The sequence below is a fragment of the Callorhinus ursinus genome, unplaced genomic scaffold (assembly GCF_003265705.2).
Source record: "Callorhinus ursinus isolate GAN/ISIS: 27379988/994484 unplaced genomic scaffold, GSC_fseal_2.0 scaffold31, whole genome shotgun sequence".
Lineage (NCBI taxonomy): Eukaryota > Metazoa > Chordata > Mammalia > Carnivora > Otariidae > Callorhinus > Callorhinus ursinus.
The window spans coordinates 4,594,095-4,617,807 of record NW_027397093.1 but is presented as its reverse complement, the minus strand read 5'-3'; the positions used below and the strand labels follow the sequence as shown (position 1 = coordinate 4,617,807).

Genomic DNA, 23,713 nt, shown 5'->3' with positions numbered 1-23,713 from the left:
AAATGTAAGTAATTATGATTTTAAAAACAAATGTTTAAAATAATGCTTAAAAATGACAATAATTTGGTTCTGTTAGGTATTTACCAGAAACATTCTTCACATTTCAGATTCTGTTTCAGAATTTGGAACATTTGCATTTTAATTACATAAGAAAAGGAAAAAGTGGAAGAATAATTTGTTCAGCTATTAGCCGATTAGAGCTGTAACTAAAAACAAAAAACAAACAAAAAACTCATAGAAACTGACATTGGTTTCCACGGAACAGTCACAATATGCAGTGATCAGATGTTTAATGACATTTGGCAACAATAAAGGGAAGGCGATCCTGTTTCAATCTTTCATACAATGTGTTTGTTAAAAACTGAAATTAACAAAAGCGGATTTGAGGTGTTTGACTGCAGAATCATTCAGCTTTTACTGTTAATGTGTCCCCTAAGGGGGCTTATAGAGTGATTCCACTTGCTAAAATCTAGTGGAGAAATAAGACGACTGAATACAGTGCTTGTCTTAGTCGGGGCTGCTATAACAGATTGGGTGGCTCATAAACCACAGAAATTTATTTCTCACAGTTTTAGAAGCTGGGAAGTCCAAGATCAAGGTGCCTGAAGATTCAGTGTCTGGGGAGCAGCAAGGACTTCCTGGCTCATGGAGCACCATTTTCTCGCTACCTTCACATGACTGCAATGGGCGACGGAGCTTTCTGGGGCCCTTTTTATAAGGGTACTAATCCGATTCATGATCTAATCCCCTCCCACAGACGCACCTGCTGATACCACATCTCACTGTGATTAGGTTTCAACATGTGAATTTTGGGGGGCACACAACGTTCAGTCATAAAGTGTGGTCATATCCAGGTGCATTTCTTCAGTCCAGTGGAGGGTCTGTGCTGTCTCTTTGGAGACGGAGGGTCAGAGCCCAGGAGAAGTCCTCAGCGCACAGATCCCGGGCCGGTATGGGGCCGGGTGGTGGCGGAACGTGCTGCTGACAGCAGTTCTCTGTGTGTTTTCCCCTGACAGATACAACGACCTATTCCACTGAGCGATCTGAGCACTTCAAACCCTGCCGAGACAAGGACCTCGCATACTGTCTCAATGATGGCGAGTGCTTTGTGATCGAAACCCTGACGGGCTCCCATAAACACTGTCGGTAAGCCACTGGTGGCCGGTACTGGGGGCAGGCCCTCAGAGAGGCCTGGCAGTGGGGCGAGGCGGGGGCGGTGTTTGAGCTCTGCGGTGTTCCGTGGGATGCATTTAGTCCAGCTGTTGGAACGGCCGAATCAGGAGTCTTAAGATGGGAAGGGGCAAGGCTGGGTATCTTTAGTATTTGAGAAGGTAAAACTGAATTAAAATAGACAAGATCTGAATTTTACCTGACTAAGCAAAGAAGGGTTTACTTTTATATCTACCATTTTAATAGAAATAATTATTTACTCACTTTAGAAGGCTGCATTTTTTGGTTCAGGACTTAGGCACATTGGCCTGTACTCAGAAATAATACCTTCTTGCAAAATTACAGAATGTGGCATGGCAAAGCAAACCGCTTATCCAAGGTCTGTTGGCTCAGTGTTGATTGTGAACCAAACCCCAGACTGTAACTGTGTCCAGAGAAGACTGGAGCTCATCTTGATTCTGCCCTCGTTTATTAATTTCATTATTTTTTTAACACCTCTCTTGATGAAACACTCTCCAGCAAGATGTTGTAAATGAAATCATAGTCCTGTTATAGTCTAGGTAGAGAACTACTTAGGGAAAATTCCCAGTAGAGATCAGGATGTGTTTAATTGGTTTTTAGAGACTTAAGGTTATAGAAGTGCTAAAAATAAAAACAAGTTGAGATAAATAGTGCACTTGTAGGCACTGCAGCTTTAAGCTTCCATAGAAGAATCAAATTAGCATCCAAAAAATACTTCCCACTGAGCTTTTATTTCCAGCACTACCCCTGGTAATTTGTTTTTTCTTGCAATTGTATATGCTTCAGTGATCATATATATCCACACCCCTTTCCTTCTCTTTATTTACTCTTCTCATATGACACACTTACTAAATTAATTATTCTGAATCATGAAGCATGGAAATTATGATTTTTTCCTCTATATATTGCTATTATAAAACTTCATTCTGTGTTGTTTTATTAAGACGGCACAGAGAAATGCGCCTTGTAGTTAGGAGCTTGGAACATGTTGGCAAATCCTGCCTGGCTCTAAGGGCCAGCTTCAGTCCACGAGGAAGTTGCGTTGTCCCAGTGGGTGGCGCAGGTTTGAAGGAGCCGATGAGTGACGGTGGCAGATCTCTGTAAGAGTTACCCTGTCTTCTGTCAGGATAAACAGACCTGGGACCTTTCCTCACTCTTGAGAGCATGGCTTCCATGTGATTTGGGGAGTGACATTACACTTACCCCACCTACAAAATTTACACCCTACTTCTGTCTTCTGTGAAATTGGGTTGGGGATGAAGGGGGGTGGGAATGCTTCTCCCCACATCCCTCTTCTTGTGTTATATTTATTAGGTCAGTGTAGACAGAGAGGTAGAAAGCACACAACTGACTTTAAGACCTCAAGGCAAAAGCCAAGAGTGATCTACCCATTCAAAGCATGAATTATATCCAAGCTCTCATAGATACTCAACCGTACGTTAAAGAGATCGCCATGTGGAAGTGGGCAATGCAGTTAACTAAGTCTGAATTCCTAATTGATTGGTGGAGCGATTAATTAGAAGTCTCACCTAAAGCAGTGACTTTTGGGATGATGTTTTACCCAAAGGAAGGATGAGATCAGGCCCCACCACAGTACCCAGGTGGGTATGATTAATCTTTTTGAAAACTGGGAATGTTGAAAATAACAAAAATAATTCTTACTCTTTTTCAACCTACAGCCTCACTATATTCTGGATTAGTTCATGGTGTATTAGTTTGCTAGGGCTGCTGTAACAAAGTTCCACAGATTGAGTGGTTTAGATGAGAGGAATGTATTTTATCACAGTTCTGCGAGCTAGAAATCTGTACTCCACGTGTTGGCAGAGTTGTTTCCTTCAGGTCTCTCTCCTTGGCTTATAGATGGCCACCTTCTCCCTTGTGTCTTCTCATTTTCTTCCCTCTGTATGTGTCTGTATTCAGACTTCCTCTTCTTATAAAGACACCGGTCATACTGGATTAGTATCCACTCTAATGACCCTATTTTAACTTATCTCTGTAAAGACCCTTTCTCTAAATATAGTCCCATTCTGAGTTACTGGAGGTTAGGACTTCAACATATTAATTATTTGGGAGACAAATCCAGTCTATGATAATGGATCTCAGGTCTGGAAAATATATCTTTTGCTTTTGTGCATATATGCATGTCTAATTTTTTTGCATACACAAGCAGAGATACATCTATGATTTAGCTGGAACAATATATATATATGTATATATATATATATATATAATTGTGACCTTCTGTCTTCATATTTCTTGCATATTTCAGCACAGACAACCTGTTATTTAACATCGAGTCACAACATAGCTAATCATGACAAAAAAACAGCCTAAGATAGAATTGGAACTTGAGTAGGTTAATAGATGCCTATAAATCTCCTACTAGAGTGTATGAATAAATCACACATCGCGTGTGCCCACTATTCATCTCCTGCGCTTTGCTGTGAATAAAAAGCTTACATTTGTTCCTGCATCAGCCACTTCTAAGAATTCCCATGTAGTTTATTAATAATGTGCTATTTTGTATAGCACTCTATTTAAGTAGTATGTTTCATTCATTCTTCTCCATTTGGCAGTTTATTGAGCACCTCCTATCACAAAGATATTGTTGAATAAATACATCCAGAAATGAATTTAGGAATTAAATGGTGCTGTTCTTTGTAATGCACTTGGGGTAAGTGAAGTAGTTTGTTGTCAGGAAGTAAGGAAAACAAGGGAAAGTATTTTCACAAGACTGGCATGCTATCAGGGGTATCTTTGTGATAAATTGCCAACTGGGCCATGTTTCAAGTTAAATAAAAAACACAATTTAGTATATTAGACCAGCAATATGTAGGGGTCTCTGTCAATCTAGCTCACTAAATGCTTTACTTGTGACATTCAGATCTAAGAGAAATCAAGATTATACTTTTTCGTTTTTTAAAAGTAAATTCCAATCCTATGATAAATCCTATGATTGTGATCCTATGAATCAAAAATTTTTTTCTATTTTGAGAATGATTGATCATGCTCTAACACTTTTCTGTTTACTTGCCGGAGAAGAATAGACACAAATCTACCTAGATCATCTCTGATAGAGATCCTGAAAGTGTATGCTCAAAAATGTTAACAGCGGGGTGCCTGGGTGGCTCAGTTGGTTAAGCGACTGCCTTCGGCTCAGGTCATGATCCTGGAGTCCCGGGATCGAGTCCCGCATCAGGCTTCCTGCTCAGCAGGGAGTCTGCTTCTCCCTCTGACCCTTCCCCCTCTCATGTGCTCTCTCTCTCTCTCATTCTCTCTCTCTCAAATAAATAAATAAATAAATAGAATCTTAAAAAAAATGTTAGCAGCATGAATGTTGAGATGAGGGAGGTTTCATGTTTTTCTCTTTGTTATTTTCTTACCCTTTAGTGTATCTTTAGAAAGCCATTTTTAGTATTTAGAAATTATAGAGCAAGCTAATGAAAATTTAAGAACAATACCAAGATTCTAAAGATAACTTGACAGAGGGGATTTTAAAGAAAAATAAATAGGCAAACTTGGTCTTGCTGAATTTTAAAATATACTATGAAGTCCTAGATCATTGGCTGACGGACTGGCAAAAACAGAACCAGGTATGTTCTGGATCTTAGTGTAGAGTAAGGAGAGATCCATAAATCAGAGGGAAAATGAGAGGCTGATGGCTCAGTAAATTTGGTTGGCTATCAGGTAAAACAAATCAAATTTGGATTTTTACTTTCCTTCTTTATATGAAAAGTTGTTTTTAATGAATTCAAGAGTTGATGTAATTAATAAAGTCTTGAGGAAAACAGTAAATAAAATTACATATTTATTTATGTCAGCAATTGAAAGGATCTTTTGAACAAAAAGGAATGGAAGGAAAAAATAAACAACCTGGCAGAACATTGCTTTTTGGTCTGAATCCCATAAATCAGAAATAAAATTAAAAGATAGACAAATTATCAGTTAACTGTATAATAAAATATGGCAAGGAATTAATATTCTAATGAGTTATATAGATCAAGTAGTGTAACACTAAAATTAAGTCTCAGTAGGAAAATGGGCAACAGGGGGAACTTATTCCTTCCTTAAAAAGGAATACAAATAACCAATAAACATGAAAAATACTCAGCCTCACAAAGAAATGCAAATTAAATTTTTTCCCTGTTATATACTTAATGATTTTTAAAAACAGTTTGCTGACTGTTTTTAAAAGCACATTTTCATTCACTACCTGAGGGAGTACATTTTGTTAAGGTTCTTCTGTATGTAATGTTTCAGTATGTTTCAAAATATTTACATTGTTTCTAAAAATGTAGTGTACAGAAATGTATACATAGATTTATTTATAAGAATATTCACCACAGATTTATTTGTATTAGGAAAAAACCCTGAATTCATAATTCTATATAAATTAGAACACGTCCATGCATTGGATGAATTCAGCCTAACTAGAATTTTCATAATGTTTTAAGGACCTGAAAATGTTCATTATATCTTGTTGTATATATGAAAATCAGGATATTCTAAAGTTGAACCTACAATAGCAATCCAATTCTAAAAAAGAGCTTAGTAAAAAGACTAATAGGTTTTACAACTATTTTCTTCTTCAAACCTTATGAATTTTCTAAGATCTGTACATTACACATGTATTTCATTTATGTAATACCTGGTTAAAACACTTGACCTTGCTTCTCATCTTTTCATTAAGAAAGATAGATAGTGTCCCTGTCTCTGTTAAATCAAGGTCATTATAGTTCATTATCATTAGGCTGATAAGAGAACTTCCAATTAAGCCCTTCCAGATTAAATACTACCAAGTCTATTTGAATGTGTGTGCTTCTTCTTTTATTAATAATTCATTTACACTTTTTACACTAATTCTTTTCCATGCTGAATTTGTGTGTTTTGAAACATAAAAAAATTGGACTAAATAATAGAAAGATATATCCTACAGAAATAAAGCTGGGTGAGAAGGAAAGCAAGTCACTAGAAATGCGTTGAATCAAAATATTCTGAATAAAAACAGGATATTCTCTAAAATATTTACTTTTATGTCATTTCTAGAAATTTTAAGAACTTGGGCAATGGTGCTATCTGTAATCTATTTCACTAGAGTGAAAGAGGGAGCCATTGTGACTGAAAAGATTGGTAGGCATTTGACTGGGCCAGACTTGTTTTGAGGCCAAATTCAAGCTAAAAGGATGTGCCTCCCCTGAATTGAAGCTCATTAGATGTTTCGCCAGCCTTGCTGTAAAAATGGATTTTCAAAACTTTGGGAAGGATAGCATTTTAGCTGAATTTGATCTGAAGCGATCATTTTGGAAATTTGTCAAGCAATTCACTTGAAGATGCTTGACTCGTTTGAAATATGGAACTGCTAGAAAAAAGAAAGAAGCAGTCCAATAGCAACCATTGCCTGAGGCTGTACTTCCATAAATGGGCTGATGGACTGGGCAGTGATATGGGTGGAATGCTCCCAGGACTTGGGGAGCAGGGAAAGCGATTGAAAGGAGGGAGAGGCCTATAGAGGAGTTGCTCTTCCTTACTTTGTCTCATTCTGCCTGAGTAGGTTTTGAAATCAAAGCTTCCATTTTTAAGAGTATTGACTGGGCATAGTGTAACCATTTCCCAATGATATACTACATAAAATTACAGGACCCTCCGTGTCAGTGCTTTGCTCTGTCACTTTGGAGATCCATTAGCTCTCCCACCCAGTGAGGGTCCTCTTTATCAAATGGTTCTCCAGTAAGTGCTCTGAGTGCAGCAGCTAATGATTCCCCATGGTTGACACAAGGCAGAATGGAAATGGAGTTTGGCAAATATCCCTGAACTCCATTGGCAGGAGATGATGGAGGCTGAAATATCTCTAAATCCAGGCCTAGTGGCAGAGTCCCTGAAGAATGGAGTTGGATAACAGGGTGAAGAGCCTCAGAAGAATTTTCAAGTTCATTAGATAAATGTTCATGAAAACGTTTGCCACAGTCCGGACATAATTTGAGTAATTTGCAATAGCCATGTTCATAACAGGCTGTCTGTTGATTGCCTCTGACATAAAGAAATGAGCCAAGTGATAACTGTTTGTCTCTTCTCTGTGGATGAAGTTTGTGAAAAGAGTCTCAGTGGCTCAAAAAGCACAGAAGAGCAGCATAGTGAACATAATTTTGCCACTTGATGACACATAGGTATTGGTTTACTTCTTCTATTTTAACCTGTTTGTACTGGACCCAAGCTTGTGTTCTCAAAGGGCCACTTAAATATTGTGCACAAGACAAGAGAAGCACATTTGATAGAGAATAAAAACACATTTTTTAAGTTAATGGTCAAAGATTCTTCCCTTATTTTAATGTTTTCTAACTTGATTGGCAGCTCTAGTTGAAATGTGAAATGGCGTTTCTTGAGGTGGTTGTTCTGATTGGGTTTCTTGTTGTATCAAAGAATTGACTTAAATGTGTTTTCCTTCTATAACTTGGGATAAGAGGCACATGAGGCAAATGTGGGCATTCAAGACAGTCCTGAGTTAAAAACTCTGCCTTTATACTGGCTGGATGAGGATTTTCTGCAAGGTACTTAACCAGAACCTCCAGTCCTGTATTGAAAAGAGAGTCAGACAGAGACAGACAAATACTGGTCCTAAAGATTGATACAAGAATGAAAAGTAGCAACATATAGAAAACTCTAAATACACAATAGACACTATGTATATAGTGATACTGTCATCCTCAGTTCTTTCCTCTTCTTCCCTTCTGCTTATATTGAAACCAAACCAAAGCATGTGTGCTGGAATCCTGTGAGAGAAATGGAGTGGGTATCATCTGTGTATTTGATTAAGAGGAGACTCAGGTTTTAAAAGCGGAGAAGGGTCAGGCCAGAGAATTCCTTGTGCTTTCTGAGGGCTCAGGCTTCTCACTGCTAATTTGGATACTCTGACAAATTAGCCAATTTCTGTTATTTCTCCCAATTTTGCAACCGTTTCTTGATGTTCCAAGACTTTCTTCTTGCTGAATATAGCTTTAAGAGGAAAAAAATGTTTTTCCTTTCCTGCTTCATCAATGTAACTTGCCTTTATTGTGTTCATGATTCCCATTTGGACTGGTTGGTTAGATTCAGTGCTCCCCAACTAACTAGCAGATGGACAACTTACACACATTCTCTGTGACTCAGTTTTCTTATTTGTTAACTGGGGACAATAATATCCCTACTTCACAGGATCATTGTGAGGACTGGTATAAGTAAAATGTCTGGTATAAACAGATAGTGAATTTAATGGAGTCAGTGGGGTTGAATATAATAAGGTGCGTATGTTGCTGTCTGCACAGCTTTGTTTGCAGATCATTTGATTTGTGCCAGAGCTTCAAGATGGGTATACTAAGAGTCTCCTAAGCACATAAAGTTCAGCTTAGACCCACTAAGGAGAGTTAAACTGACCCAGATAAATTATTGAAAAACACAGTAATAACAGATCATGGGCAAGAACACTTTTCAGAATCAAGGGTCATTATAATTATTCAAGCAGTAAACTTAGGGGTAAAGTGGGAACAAGGGGTTACCTTTGGTCAGGCAAATTCTCCCTGTTCTGTGCACAGGGCTATGCGGAAAACTCCCCTCCCCTCGGGCGCCTGGGTGGCTCAGATGGTTGGGTGTCTGCCTTCAGCTCGGGTCACGATCCCAGGGTCCTGGGATCGAGCCCTGCATCGGGCTCCCTGCTCCTTGGGGGCCTGCTTCTCCCTCTGCTCCTCTCTCTCTCTCTCTCTCCCTCTCTCTCCCTCTGTCTCTCATGAATAAATAAATAAAATCTTAAAAAAAAAACTCCCCTCCCCTCGTACTGTCCAAGCCATTCTGGCTGTGGACCCTCCACAGCAACCCTTGGATCTGCCTCCCTAAGTACCTGCTTCCTGTGTGTGGGGATCCCAGACCTGTTGGGTTGGAGCGACCTGGGAGCTCCGCACTCAGCCAGAATTACGTGATCACATTTGCCACAATTTAAGTGAATTATGGATTCTTTCCCCAAGTTTATTTTAAAAAAAATTGAGAACATATCCATAAATATCCTTTTAGCTAGAGATAGTCTGTCTGTACAGAGGTGAACAACATTAGATATGGTAACACTGCTCCTGCCATGCAGGCTTCTCAGGCAAACATTCCAGTAAGACCTTCTCAGAACAGGACAGAGATGGCTGAGATGTTCTGTTTAGGCTCCTGGGGCAGTGAGAGAATATGCACCACCCTTCTGCAGAGTCTGTTCATCTAGTGAGGAAAGAACTCTTGCTCTAGCCTGTTTGACAACTTTAGGCAACATTTCCATCTTCCTGAGGATTGTTTGTCTTTTCAATTCACTTTGGTGTGAGCATCTATTTAAAAATATATATAAAAGAATATTTAAGGACCAGATCACATTGTCTATGCATAATCACACACACACACACACACACACACACACACACACATTATAATCTGAATGACCATATAGGTTGTCATCCAAACCTAAAAATGTTTGAGATGTAAATGGCATTTTTAATAATTTTTTTCTGTTAAATAAGCCTACACCAGGAATACCTTAAGTTCAGTAGGACATGTGGTTGCCCTGATTGTAATTCAAATGAAACTCAAATTCATAGAAGAGCATGTATGCTCTATGTGTTTTTCTTAATATAAATTTCGTAAGATTGTACCACCTCTGTATTATTATCCCCCCCTTTTCCAAATCAGCTGAGCATTCTCTGAGTCACCAAGTACTGGCAGGATTTGGATTGAGAAAGAAGGGCAGGGGGCTCCCAGAGCCCAGGGTCTCTCCACTCTACTCTGCAGCTGTGGAAGTACACATCAACATCCAGTTAGTGTTGTCTTTAATTACCTTTCTACCTAGCCATTGTTTGTGAAAACTAAAAAATGTGACAGGAGGGCCAGGCCCTCCTTGTCTACAGAAAGAAGCTGAAGACAGCATTTCTGAAGTTTATCTTGAAGTACATTTCTACAACTCTATTATTTTTTTTTTTTTGTGATCACAGCTATTCTGGTGCTTTTATGAATATCAGGAAACTAGTCTGCTTTTTTTAAAGATTTTATTTATTAGAGAGAGAGAGAGAGCATGAACAGAGAGAAGGGCGGAGGGAGAAGCAGGCTCCCTACTAAGTAGGGAGCCCAATGCGGAGCTTGATCCCAGAACCCTGAGATCATGACCTGAGCTGAAGGCAGACGCTTAACCGACTGAGCCACCCATGCGCCCCTGGAAAATAGTCTGAACATGCATACGTACACGCACTCATACATATATGGAATACTTACTAGGTATCTGGTATCATGCAGGGCACTGAGGTCCAACGGAAAATGAGAAAAAAGCACCTCTTCCTTTACTGACCTTGCTCTTAGTTGGAGCACCAAGAAGTCCCCACAATCTATTGCAATAGAATTCCATGATGGGCAAACACTGACAATCACTGGCACCAAAGCCTACACTTGAGATTGTAGGGAAATCCTTACTAGACTGGTAAACTTGGAAGAAATATCTTCATCGAGTATATTTACAAACAAAATCCCCTGTTCAAGTTTTATAAAATGAGAAATTAATGACAAAATTAAAAGAAGAAACAGGAAAAAAAATGAAAGCATGAAGCATGTTTTGAAGAATATCTTGTTCAGAGATATATGTCATACGTGAGTGATACAGGTAGGTTTATACATATATATGTCATATGTGACAGGTATAGAAGATATGCTTAGTTTTACCATACATACACTAAAATATAAATGGCAATTTGATAACATTATTCCCATTATCCTACCAGTGTTTAAAAAGCATATTCAGTGTTCAGGGTCCAATGGAAGGTGGTAGGAATATAGTGATGAATGTTTTCAGAAAAACTAATAAGAGAGGGGTTGAGATGGACATTTTCTAGTTCAATTCAGTGTGACAAGTTCTGTGACCTATATCATCCAATCTGTATGATCTGTATGTATGTGGTCCATATCTGTGTAGGAGACTCCAAAAATCAATGGTCAGTCCTAAAGCCAGGAAGAGCTTCTGAGAGGAAGTAACATGAATTTGCACTTGGAAGGATAAGAGCCTATTCCTCCCTCAGTTTGAAGCCTGTTCTTGCTTGCCAACAAAGGCATAGAGAGTTGAGCTGCTATTGGAGGAAATTCCCTTCGAACCCCAGGGAGGAAATTTCAAATGTACTTTAAATGCAATTAAGAATAATCAGTTTTATGACATAAATTCTGCAGTTGGTAACTTCTCTTCTGAATTATTTCCTCCCTTGTGTCCAGATGGTTATCAAAAACATATCAGGACATAATGACATCTTTAATTTATTCTCCCAAACTCTAAATTTTTATAGTGAGTGGAAAGAACAGACAAGAGTATGGTTTTTTCAAACCTGTCAGTGTCCTACTGATTAAATTATGAAATCAAGAATTCTTTTATTTACCCAAAATTAATTTGTGATTTTTATCTACATATATGAAATATTTGCAAAGACCGTTTAGTAGCTACCATCTAAAATTAATTTATTAGCATCTTAAGTATAAGTAAGGATTTTTCTGGCACTAAAAATTTTCCTAATGAATTAAGTGTATCCATTTAAGGATGCCTTGACCATCGATCACTGGGGAGTTATTCAGGGAGAATGTGAAGGAGCAAAGTTGGAAGATACTCGTTGGCACATTTGAGTAGAATGTCCTTCATTTTCCCAACTACAAAGCATTGCTTTTCTCTAGCAGAGCAGCTGTGAGGCTCATAGGAGGTCAAAGTAAGGTAACGATGCAGAGTTTCCCTTAGAATGCATCACGTGGCATTTTGGCATGTGCAGTGATACACACATTGAGCAGAAACCAGAGAAAGAAAGGTTGTTAGAGTTCCTGAAAAAGGGTGCCTTTGTAGTTCCTCAAAGGCTACTTTTTCATTTAAACACATCATAAATGCAGTTATAGTTAGGATCAGGGAAAGGAGTACTATTTCAACAGAAGACTTCATTAAACAAACAGACCCCAGGCTTTGGGGCAGAGGAGTGCTCTGAGATGGTAGTGTAGAAACAGAAATGATGCCCAGAGCCTGGCCTCCCTGGAGCCCTCTAACAGCAAGTTCATCCCAATGACCCTGTGCTCCTGAAGGGCAGAAATTCAATTAGGAACTCTCAGGAGGGAGGGGAGTGTGTGTCAGTAGGTGGCTCCACCCCCAGAAGGAAAACAGACTCTGGTAGTTACAAAATAGAGGCGAATAATAGGATGATGGAGAGTGAAAAACAGTAGGTTGGAAAGAATTGGTGGAAAGGATGAGCTGATAAAGCATCAACTTTAAATAAGGTCATAATTTTGCTACCGTTTGGGGTGTGCTTCTGGGCTAATTTACAGCTACAATTGAAATCACAGGAAGCCTTACTCTCTGCAACAAGGTTTTATTTTCAGTGCTCTGGAAAGCTCTTTCCTTTCCGCCTGGGTTAGCGTTTGTGAAAGAAATAATAATTGTTTTAATGATATTAAATAGTAGCTTTGATCTCTTTCCCCTACAAGCTAACCAAAACATTATCTGGATGTATGAAATGATTCATTTGTAAGCAAAATTTCTGTTTCTATTATAATACACCTGTTCACCTACTGATGCTCTCACTAGGCTGTGAGTTCATCTTTGCTTCTGGGACCTGCCACCTCCTCAGTAAAGATATATTTGGTAAATGAAAAGAACTCTAGGCAATTCCTACCACCAGCCTTTTTCAGAGGGCAGAATTGAGGTGTTAAAGGGAAGGAAAGGAAGATGCTAATAGCCATCGATTATTTCACCCTACTAAGTGCAAGGCCAACGTTTTGACCCTTAATACACTGCTTCGTGGTTGCCAACCTAGCCCTCATATTACATCTGCAAAGGGATGTTGTATCACCGTTTGAGGTCATGCAGGAAGCTCTGAGAGGGAAGGCAGTAGCTTCTTCAGGGATAGGCAGCCAGCAGGTGACAGGACTGAGCGCCAGTCTCAGTTCTGTTTCTGTTTCAGTCTTGTCAAACTGACGGTGATTGTAAGAATCACTGAGGGAGATGGTTAAAAATAAATTCTCAGGCTCCTCCTCTGAAGCTTCTGATTCAGGTGCCCTAAGATGGCACCCAAGAATCCCGCATTCAGATGATTCCATTATTGAGATGAATTGGGGCAACAGTGAATGAGACTCGTGTTTCTCAAATGTTGAGCGGGTGAATCCTCTGGAGAATTTGCTCAGCTGAAGATTCATGTGTAGCAGATCTGAGGTGAGGCTTGATATTCTGTATTTCTGACAGTGTCCCAGAGGATACCCATGCTGCTGTCCACTGTTCACACTTGGAGCAGTAACTAAATTTTCATGTACACAAAGGGGACCTGTCTTCCCCATCACAGGGTTTTTTTCAAAATCCTGCCACCATGATACATCCTCCATCCAAAAGCAGCTCAGAAGTTGTGTCTAAGCAAATTTCATGCACACACATTTGAGAATATGTTTGTGAAGCTTCTGGAAACTTCCATCTCTACTAGTTACCTTACTAGTTCATCTATCTGCTTAATAATCCCTGGGCACCTGCAGCATGATTTGGTCCTATGCTCATCTCATCCAGAACAGTTTTGTAAGCCAAATGTCTCATCAGGTCTCTGTTATGTTAGAGGGATTTTATATACCACATCTGTGATTTATAGGTTTAGGCTAGACAATTAGTATTTCTCCCAAGGAGCAGGGCCTTAAGTTAGGGGAAAACATTCTCTGCAACATTCAGAGAAAGAAATGCATATCGAACGTCTTAAAAGTGGCTTGAAACCATATCTCTTCAGGAACTGGGTTCATTCAAGATAATTCATCTGAGGCTTTTTAAAAGTATATTACTATTTTTTTCCAATTTTATTCAAAATTATTTTCAAACTAACAAAGCCTTCATGAGTAAACATGACAAAATGTTAAGCCGATTTTACAATGGAAGACTAAATTCTCAAAAGGACAACTCTGATTTATCAGAAACAATGTTGTAAATCTAGGCTTTGCTGCTTCCAAGCTGTGTGACATTTGCTAATATCTTAGCCTCTGTGAACCTTGGTTTCTTTTTTTTTTTTTTAATTTGGGTATAGTTGAGTATAGTTGAATATAGTTGACACACTGAACGTTAATTTCTTTCTTGTGAAATCACTTGATTGGAGATAATTCCCACCGTCACTTCCAATTTTAAAATTGGGGGAAGAAGCTGAGTGATCTGTTGCATTTTCACCTGTCTTTCCTTCCCAGGTCCCTGACAATGTAGGGTTTTCTTTTATCAACAACTATTTTATTATCAGTGTTAGTAGAATTCAAAACAGGTACTTTACGTCACTTCTGCCATACCAGTAGATATAACTGACTCGGCCAAGAGATTATGCTTTTCATCCAACAGAGTCCTTTCCAGTCTGTGCCTATATACTTGGAGAATTCCATGGTAAGCTATATAGAGGAGGCCAACTGTGTATTTTCCTGTGCCCCAACACCACCACCCCACATAGGGGCCTGTTTCCATATGCCACACGGGTCTCTACAGTTGTCACTTGCAAGTCACCTGCTAGTGCAAAATCATGGTACCTACATTTAGCAAAGTATTCCATGACTCCATGTTAGAACCTAATTGTTCTCTCTCTCTCCCTCTCATTGTCTATTTTCATTCTCTCTGTTCCATTCAGCCATCCATACACACTGATTGAGCACTCACTCTGTCAAGCTTGTGTACAGATGAAGTACTTCTCTCATAGGGTTTCTCTGGAATTGAAACCCAGAAGTGAAATTGGTTGGCCCAAGTTCACGAACATTTTAATGGCTCTTGACCCAAAAGTATCTTGCCTACATTGAGTAAACTTCTTTTCTAATTTGACATGTGTAAGCTTGCCCCTCATTATTATTTAATGTTTGCATCTTTGAGTACTAAATACTGTACATCCTTTATATGGACATAAAGTGAACTTAGATTTTATTTTTACTTCACAAGTGAGTTTTTTGAAGGCAATAGAAAACCAAGAAAGAGTATTAAGCCGGTGAGTAACATGTTAATTTTATGCATGTATTATATGTTTTGATCTATAGAAGCTGCTGCCAGTTTCTTTTCTGTGTAATCAGGCTTTATATGTGGTCTTGTAGCAGACGTTCTTTTATTTAAACAGACCCTCTTAGTTTTGCAAATATGAGGCAGGCATGCACTCAGAATCTTGCAGAATGATGGTAAATGGTATGTGTGTGTGTGAGTGTGTATCTATTGTGTGTGTGTGTGTGTGTGTGTTTGCATTAGCCTTCCCCTCCAGTAGATCCCTTGGGATGCAGAGTTCTAGAGAAGAATGAACAATTAATGTAATAAGGAGCTCAATGCATTTTAGGAGAGAGGAGATGAAGAAACCATGCTCCTCCAAACTCAAAGAGAAGGAGTCTTGTCTGGTAGGAACAGAGTGATCTGATTAAGGTTCACAGCAGGGAGGGACACCAAGAGCTCCAAAGGTGAGCTCACAAGGAGAAAGTGGAAGAATAGAGTGGTGATCCAGACTCGAATTTGGAACTTAGAGAGCAAGCTGATTTTGTATTGTCATATAGTAGAGGTGGAACATTCTCTCCTGGCTTCTCTACTTGGGGCTTTTGAATAGGAATTTAAAAAATCCTATAATCCTGTGAAGCAGAGAGACTAACCCCACTCTCCATTCCTCACTAGGTTGGGATTTCTGCAAACAAAAACTTCCAAGTCTTGATGGATCAGGATCCTTTGGTAGCTTAACTGTTTTCCTTAATGGTGCCACCTTGTGGCAATAACTGCAATGACAACACTTGCTGGCATTTAGCCAGCTTTTCTTTCTGTTTGGACTAAGAAGGGAAAAAAGAAAAAAAAAAAAAAACTCTAACAATTGAACAACCAGAGGAAAAGGAAATTTGGGCTTTCAGCCACTTGTGGCAGTTGGGGCCTTGCAAACTTTCTTGAGCTGTTTATGGAGGGTGATTGTGTTTGTCTTTCTTGTTGGTTCAGAAAAAGCATGTTAGTAGCAGGGGAGAGTCCAAGTGAAAGGAGATGTTCCTACTTAGATGTTGTGCCGCTTCTACCCTCCCAAGCATCAACCGCGAGGAGCTATGGAGAAAAAGCATCAATACAGGGAAGACATTGGGAGAAACCCCTGTGAAAAACCACTGGGCGACATAGGGGTTTTGAACTTTCCCGTATGTGCAGTCTAATGCCTAGAGTAGGAGGTGGCCGGTGTGGCTGTCGGGGATACATGGGGAAGGAAACAGTGGAATGTTGCTCTTACTTCTACCCATTTGTGGCCCGGTGTACTGGTGTTCACCAAGGTGCCTCAAGCTATAAGGCTGAGGCCACCTATAAAACATAGGCAACAAACCTGGTTGGGGAGCAGAAGGAACACTGGTAAAGACTCATTAGGCTCAGGTAGGCATTTCCCCATCTTTCTTTCTCCAAGCCCCTCAGAGTGATGAGTTATGCTGGAATGAGTCGATCGTCCTAAGGATGCTTCCCTACTGGGGGACCGAGGATGAAACCTGGACCGGAGGGAAGGTTGGGCCATGTGGGGAGAGATGAACTGTGACCTCCTGGCCCCTGAGACTCTCAGTTCAAGCTCATCCCACCTTGGTTCTAACTCTTGGAGTTCTGCAAGTCTGAGAAGCTCTAACGTTGTCTGTTCTCCATACTCATTGCCTGAAAAATTAACTAGCACCCTTGGAGGAATATGAGCTTCTCATACCAAAACTATAGCAGATGAGCCATATTTTCATCATTTGAAAAGAGCAAGAATCAGGGGAAGTCTTTAAACTAAGAAACGGAAGCTGAGGCCGTGACCTTAAAAAAGTATTGCCGTGAGAATGTGGAGACAAAATACCAGATAGGTTTGAAGGAGGTGAATCCCAAGATATATTTGCTAATGAAGGAAGAAAGATAAGAGGGAAGGAGAAAAGTCAAAGGGACCACCATATTTCTGTAGGTTTGGACAGCTGTAGGTTTGGACAGCTGCGCAGTATCACTCATTGAACTAGCAAAAAAGAATGAAAATAAAAGATACGTCACTCTATCACTTACTAGCTTCAAGAAGAGGAAAATTCATTTAACTTTTCTCTACTCAGTTTTCTCCTCTGCCAAATGTATGGTAATAACCGCCTCGTTTAGTAAGACTGTTGTGTGAATTAAACTTGAAGTGTCCTGGACAAGTCAGAACACATGATCATTTCATATATCAAAAAAGTAATAAAAATCATCCTTGAAGAATCATTTCCTTTCATGTGTGAATGTGCTTCTTATCACATGTATAGTATTTGTGTGTGTGTGTGTGTGTGTGTGTAGTATGTGTGTGTAAATTTATGAACTTTCTCCTTAGGTAGTTTAAATAATATTTCCTCTTATATGCCATTCCACATTTCTTTAATTAGCTCTACTTTTGAGTGGGCTTTTTTATTTTCTGTAGTTCAATTATTTTTTCTTCACTATTCTATTTTATCCAAACATTGAGATCTTTAAATTATTAAAGAAAAAACATTCTGTTAAATTTTATATTTGTTTCACTGATATTATTTTATAGAACTACAAACTTATTATATTTATAGAATGCAGATTTATTTATTTTTTTAGGCTTATTTATTCATTTGATAGAGCGAGTGAGCACACAGAGGGAGAGGGAGAAGCAGACTGAGCAGGGAGCCTGATGTGAGCTGGATCTCAGGATGCTGGAATCATGACCTGGGCTGAAGGCAGACGCTTAACTGACTGAGCCACCCAGGTGCCCTAGAATGCAGACTGAAAAGAAAAAAAAAATTTAGTTTGCTCTAGGGATAAGCACTATTAATATTTTTGCATGGAGTCTTCTAGTTTGGGCTAGAAATATTCATCTTCATGATATTTCATTTTTCTCCTTCATATTTGTGGTATTTCTGTGCATTTATTCAGGGGTTTTTTAACACTCCCTTGATAGTTTGTAGATTTCTTTATGTCTTCCTCCATGTCTCTTGTTGATTTTTACCCTGTATATTTTATTGCTTAACTGGTAGCTCTTACATATTTTTTATAATGACCTAGGAAATGTACTGATCCTTGTATTTTTATCTTATATCTAGATACCTTACGAGCTAAACATTTCTGTTAGAGTTGCCTTTTGTAGGCTTGTAATCAGGTGGTATGAAAACAATGCATCTTTTGTTTTACAGACTTCTCTTACTACATTTTCTTATTTGGTTTTCCCATACTAATGTATTGATCCAGAAGTTCAAATCAATATTAAATAAGATAAAGCTTATTAAGTGTATTAATTAATTAACTTACCTATTTATTTTGCATCAGACTATAGAGAGTTTCAATATATTATTTTAGTTGGTATAGATAAAAATTTGTGCATAGACCTTTCTATGAAAACACATCCAATGGAATGCTTTATTCTCATTAAACTATTCATAGGTATTAAACTAATAGTTTCGCCTGTATAGAAATACTCTTTAAGCATAGGATAAACAATCCCATTGCTTAATTGCAACGGATAATGTACTTAAAATTTTAATTTAATATTCATTAGTAAAATAGGCCTGGTTTAATTTTTTTATTAAAGTTCTATAACGTTAGATACCAGTTTTACTTTTATTTCACAGAATACCTTAAAAAGGCTCCATTTATTCCCCAAATTTCAAAGCAATTTGTGTAACAGGTGTATTAAGTCTGCTTTGTATTTTAAGTGAATTTACCAGTATATCGTCAGGATCCTTTTAATAAGATAGTTATTTTGTCAACTTATTCAGTCTTGTCTTTATCATTTCTCTTTTCTGTAACTCAGAAGAGTGTTGTCCATTCATTTAATAATCTTTATTTGTTACGATTTTATTTATTTAAATTTGACAGAGAATGAGAGAGAGTGAGAGCAGGAACACAAGCAGGGGGAGTGGGAGAGGGAGAAGCAGGCTCCCTACCAAGCAGGGAGCCCGATGCAGGGCTTGATCCCAGGACCCTGGGATCATGACCTGAGCCAAAGGCAGATGCTTAACGACTGAGCCACCCAGGCGCCCCCAGTTATTTAATAATCTTATCATACAATTGAAGTTGACTTATCTCTCTTTTCTAAATATTTAAGTGGGTTTTTTCCAATTGAGTACATTTACCAGGCCATGAAATGTATTCTCAGAATTTCAATGAATTTTACACATATATATTATTTATATATACTTATATATACATTACATGTAATATATATATATATATATATATATATATATACACATACATATTTTTTTTTTTTGTAAAAGAGGGAAAGAGAGGGGTCGGGGAAGGGGCAGAAGGAGAGGGAGAGGTATAATCCCAAGTAGGCTCCATGCGCAATGCAGAGCCCGATGTGGTGGCTCAATCCCAGAACCCTGAGATCACAACCTGGGCCAAAATCAAGAGTTGGACGCTCAACGGACTGAGCCACCCAGGCACCCCGAATTTTACCAATATTTATTTAAAGATGAACAACATGGATTTGAACTGCATGGGTCCACTTACACATGGATTTTTTTCTTTTACAAATACTGTACAGTACTGTAAATGTATTTTCTTTCCCTTATGGTTTTCGTAGTAATGTTTTCTTTCCTCTAGCTTACTTTATTGTAGAATACCGTATATAATATGTATAACATAAAAAAATACATGTTAATCAACTACTTACGTTATTGGTAAGGCTTCTGGTCAATAGTACACTATCAGTAGTTAAATTTTTGGGGACCCAAAAGTTATATGGGGATTTTCAGCTGCTTGTGGGCTTGGCACCTTCTGACCCATGTGTTGTTCAAGAGCCAACTGTTCTTATTAAAATTATTTGTTTTTCCCTTTTCTTAATGTACTTTTTAAAGCACGGACCTCATTTTTTGGTGTCATTTTAGTTAAATTAGGTGTAAAGCTTTTCTTTTTTTCTTTTCAATAGTAAAAGTACTTTACATCATGACTTTTTTTTGGAAGCTACCTGCAATTTCTTTTTTAAATAGGATGGGTCTGTGCCCCTGATTTCCTCCTTGACTCAATGTTGTTTGGCAGAGATTAAAAATATAGGAGAATATTGTTTGAAATTATATCTCAAAAGTTTATACCATTGTAATCTGAGATTATAATCTGAGATTGTGATCTATAAGCATAGAGGCCACATGTATACATCTACATGGCTAAATATGCAATTTTGGAATAAGTAAGGATTTTCATCATAGACAAATAAATAATCTTTTTTCTAATTATTTCATTAAAAAGGCAATTTATTAGCTCAAAGAGACACAATTCACAATCTTTCTATGAAATTACTCTTGTTGCTCATATCCTTTATGTCTTTTATTTTACCAGTTGAATGTATTTGTGATAATTCATCTATTCTGTATTTAAAAAGTGATTTCATGGCATAGCCAAACATCAATCTACTGTTCATTTCAAATAAAACCTTGGTGACATAGTTAAATCTGAATATAATTTTATCACTATAAGCTGTCACCATTAATTTACTTAATATCTTAATTCTATTATATTAATATTGACAGGCTTATTTAATTTTATTCACATTTGAGTGGTCTGTTTTTTCACCATTTAAAAAATTTTTCTGTATTTTAGGGTTTTTTTTTATACATGGCTCATAGTGGGGTTTTGTTTTAGTTTAATAAACTTTGTATCTGTTAAGATTCTATGTCTTTATCATGCCTGTCTTCTGAGTCAGTCAACACAAATGATAATAGAAGAATAGATGTAAAAAATAATTCTGGAACAAGAAACATACATTAATATGCACTTGTAGGTTGACATTCACTGGTAGGTTACATGTCAGAAAGCATGTGGACCAAGCACCTTTTCCAAAACATTGCTTGGAGCTTCCCCTCTTCACTGGGCTGAGTCAGATGAAACGTAATTAAAATAGAGAGAATCCATACAAAGAGTGAGGGACAATGTTTTATAGGGAAGTAAATTAGAATACCTCAGTACGGAATTGTTGCTATAAAGTTTTAGTTGATATAATTTTAGATTTGAAGATACAATATAAACTTTGTTTAAAAATGCATAATGAGATGCATTTACAAAATGAATTGCCCCGGGGCACCTGGGTGGCTCAGTTGTTAAGCATCTGCCTTCAGCTCAGGTCACGGTCCCAGGGTCCCGGGATCGAGTTCCGCATTAGGCCCCTTGCTTCGCCGGGAGCCTGCTTCTCCCTCTGCCTGTAGCTCCCCCTGCTTGTGCTCTCTCTCTCTCTGACAAATGAATATATAAAATCTTTAAAAAAAATTCCTTTGGTGTTTGGATATATGTACCATTATTCTTAATATGGCTCCTTATTAATGGTCTTTTTGATATAAGGAGATAAGGAACACAAACATTAACAATAAATGGCATAGGTTTATTTGGGTTGATTGTTAATTGTGTATTTGTTTAATATCGTAAATGAGGGTCATTGGAGTTTGAGAAAGAAATATTCAGTCCGAGACTTATGTCATCATAAATTCTCAATTTTGGCTTAATGTATGGACAAGAGTCTACATATATGCATTTTTAATTTTCCTTTTCCTCTTAAACACTTTTCCATTTTATCTAAAGGATTCTTATAAAATGTTAATCTCAAAGGTCACGAGAAAAGTGTTATTGACTTATTTTGAAGATACTTTCATGACTTTCCTTTGTACTCTGAAAGATACACATTTCAATGTCACATTAAAGAAAATTAACTATTCAGCAATGTGTCTTGTAAAATTGCTTCTTTGAGGCTGTTGTTCTCAACACAGAAGTTGAACCTTGGCAGTTTTTTTCTAATATTCCATATCCTGTTTCACTTTTCCCAGTCACTTTAACACTTTTAGCCTTATTTTTTTCTTTACACCTAGGAAACAAAAGTTGTAACTGTTTTTACTTTTAAATTGGTATTGACTTGTTCTAAACAATTTGATATTTTCTCATAAAACACAAACATAAACATGCTCTAAATTCTAATCTCTTTAATTATTTTATTTAATTTAATTTTTAAAGATTTTTTTCTTTTTCAGTCTTTTTATTGTTATGTTAATCACCATACATTACATCATTAGTTTTTGATGTAGAGTTCCATGATTCATTGTTTGTACATTACACCCAGTGCTCCACGCAGAACGTGCCCTCTTTAATACCCATCACCAGGCTTACCCATCCCCCCACCCACCTCCCCTCTAGTACCCTCAGTTTGTTTTTCAGAGTCCATCCTCTCTCATGGTTCGTCTCCCCCTCCAATTTCCCCCCCTTCATTCTTCCCCTCCTGCTATCTTCCTTTTTTTTTTTTAACATATATTGCATTATTTCTTTCAGAGGTACAGATCTGTGATTCAACAGTCTTACATACTTCACAGCACTCACCATAGCACATACCCTCCCCAATGTCTATCACCCAGCCACCCCATCCCTCCCACCCCCCACCACTCCAGCAACCCTCAGTTTGTTTCCTGAGATTAAGAATTCCTCATATCAGTGAGGTCATATGATACATGTTAAAGATTTTATTAAGTAATCTCTACACCTAGCGTGAGGCTCGAACTTACAACCCTGAGATCAAGAGTTGCAAGCTCTCCCGACAGAGCCAGTCAGGCACCACAGTTCTAATCTCTTTAATGACTTAAAAACTATATTTTCAAGAAAGACTACATACAGCTGCTTTGACTGGCATCCTATTTCCATGTACTCAGGTGATGGCTCCGCCGGGCTGATTGGTTGACTTTGTCACAGGCTGGTGCGTGGATGGGTACACTGTCCCCTGAATTCTAGCTGTTGTTCTTACTAACATCCCTGCTTTTCAGAAGGTCATGTGCAGTGCAATGAATGTACCCTAACAAACAAGAAAAGGAAAGACTGAATATTTTGAAAATATTGTTTAGTTTGAAAACATATGCAAATTTAATACTTTTAATAGATGAACCCTCACGTTTGCATGTGAATTGGCTGTTCCTGTAAAACCAATCAGGACGAGAAGTTTAATTCCAGACATGCATCAGCAATGGGCACAGAAATTGTTGATCATCATCAACTTTTATGACTACTAATACTCCCATCATTTTTTTCTTTCTCATTAAAAGGTAAAGCCATGATTAAATCAAAATAAGAGGAAAGAATTATCATAACATTAATATAAAGCCCTAAGTTATGTGTTTGTGGGAAAGAAGGCTGTGTTTGCTTCTGATAAAGTGTGTTCTACTCATTTATACAGAGATACTATTTTTGAGCCCATCATAATGGCAAAGAGTTTAATAATACTTTGTTGATGAGCAGGTAGGAAAATAAGCGTACATGCATGGGGAACAGCAAATTGCTACAAGAGAGGGCAGTTTGTTCCTAAATTAGAAATGTACTTATCCTTGGAGCCAACCCTTCCATTTCTAAGATTTGACCTTACAGATACCCTAGAAAAATGGAAAAGTGATTTTTTTTAATAGAGGTATTCATCTCTTCATTGAAATAATCAGAGATTAGAAACAAATGTCTATCAGCAGGAGAATTGTTAAATATATTATGGGACCCTCATACATGATATACTAATGTGCCCTAAAAATAGAACAAGGAAGATTTTTAAGGAAAAAAATGTGGAACATA

At 37.9% G+C, this 23,713-nt stretch overlaps 1 protein-coding gene across 10 annotated transcripts in view; it reads left to right on the top strand.

Annotated features, from left to right (window-relative positions):
* NRG3 (neuregulin 3) overlaps positions 1-23,713 on the top strand; it is a 1,135,127-nt gene that overhangs the window by 482,037 nt on the left and 629,377 nt on the right. For all 10 annotated transcript variants that reach the window (XM_073878734.1, XM_073878728.1, XM_073878727.1 and 7 more), the window contains exon 2: positions 1,017-1,146. In XM_073878734.1, coding sequence (XP_073734835.1) covers positions 1,017-1,146 — 130 coding nt within the window. The remainder of the gene's footprint in view (positions 1-1,016; positions 1,147-23,713) is intronic.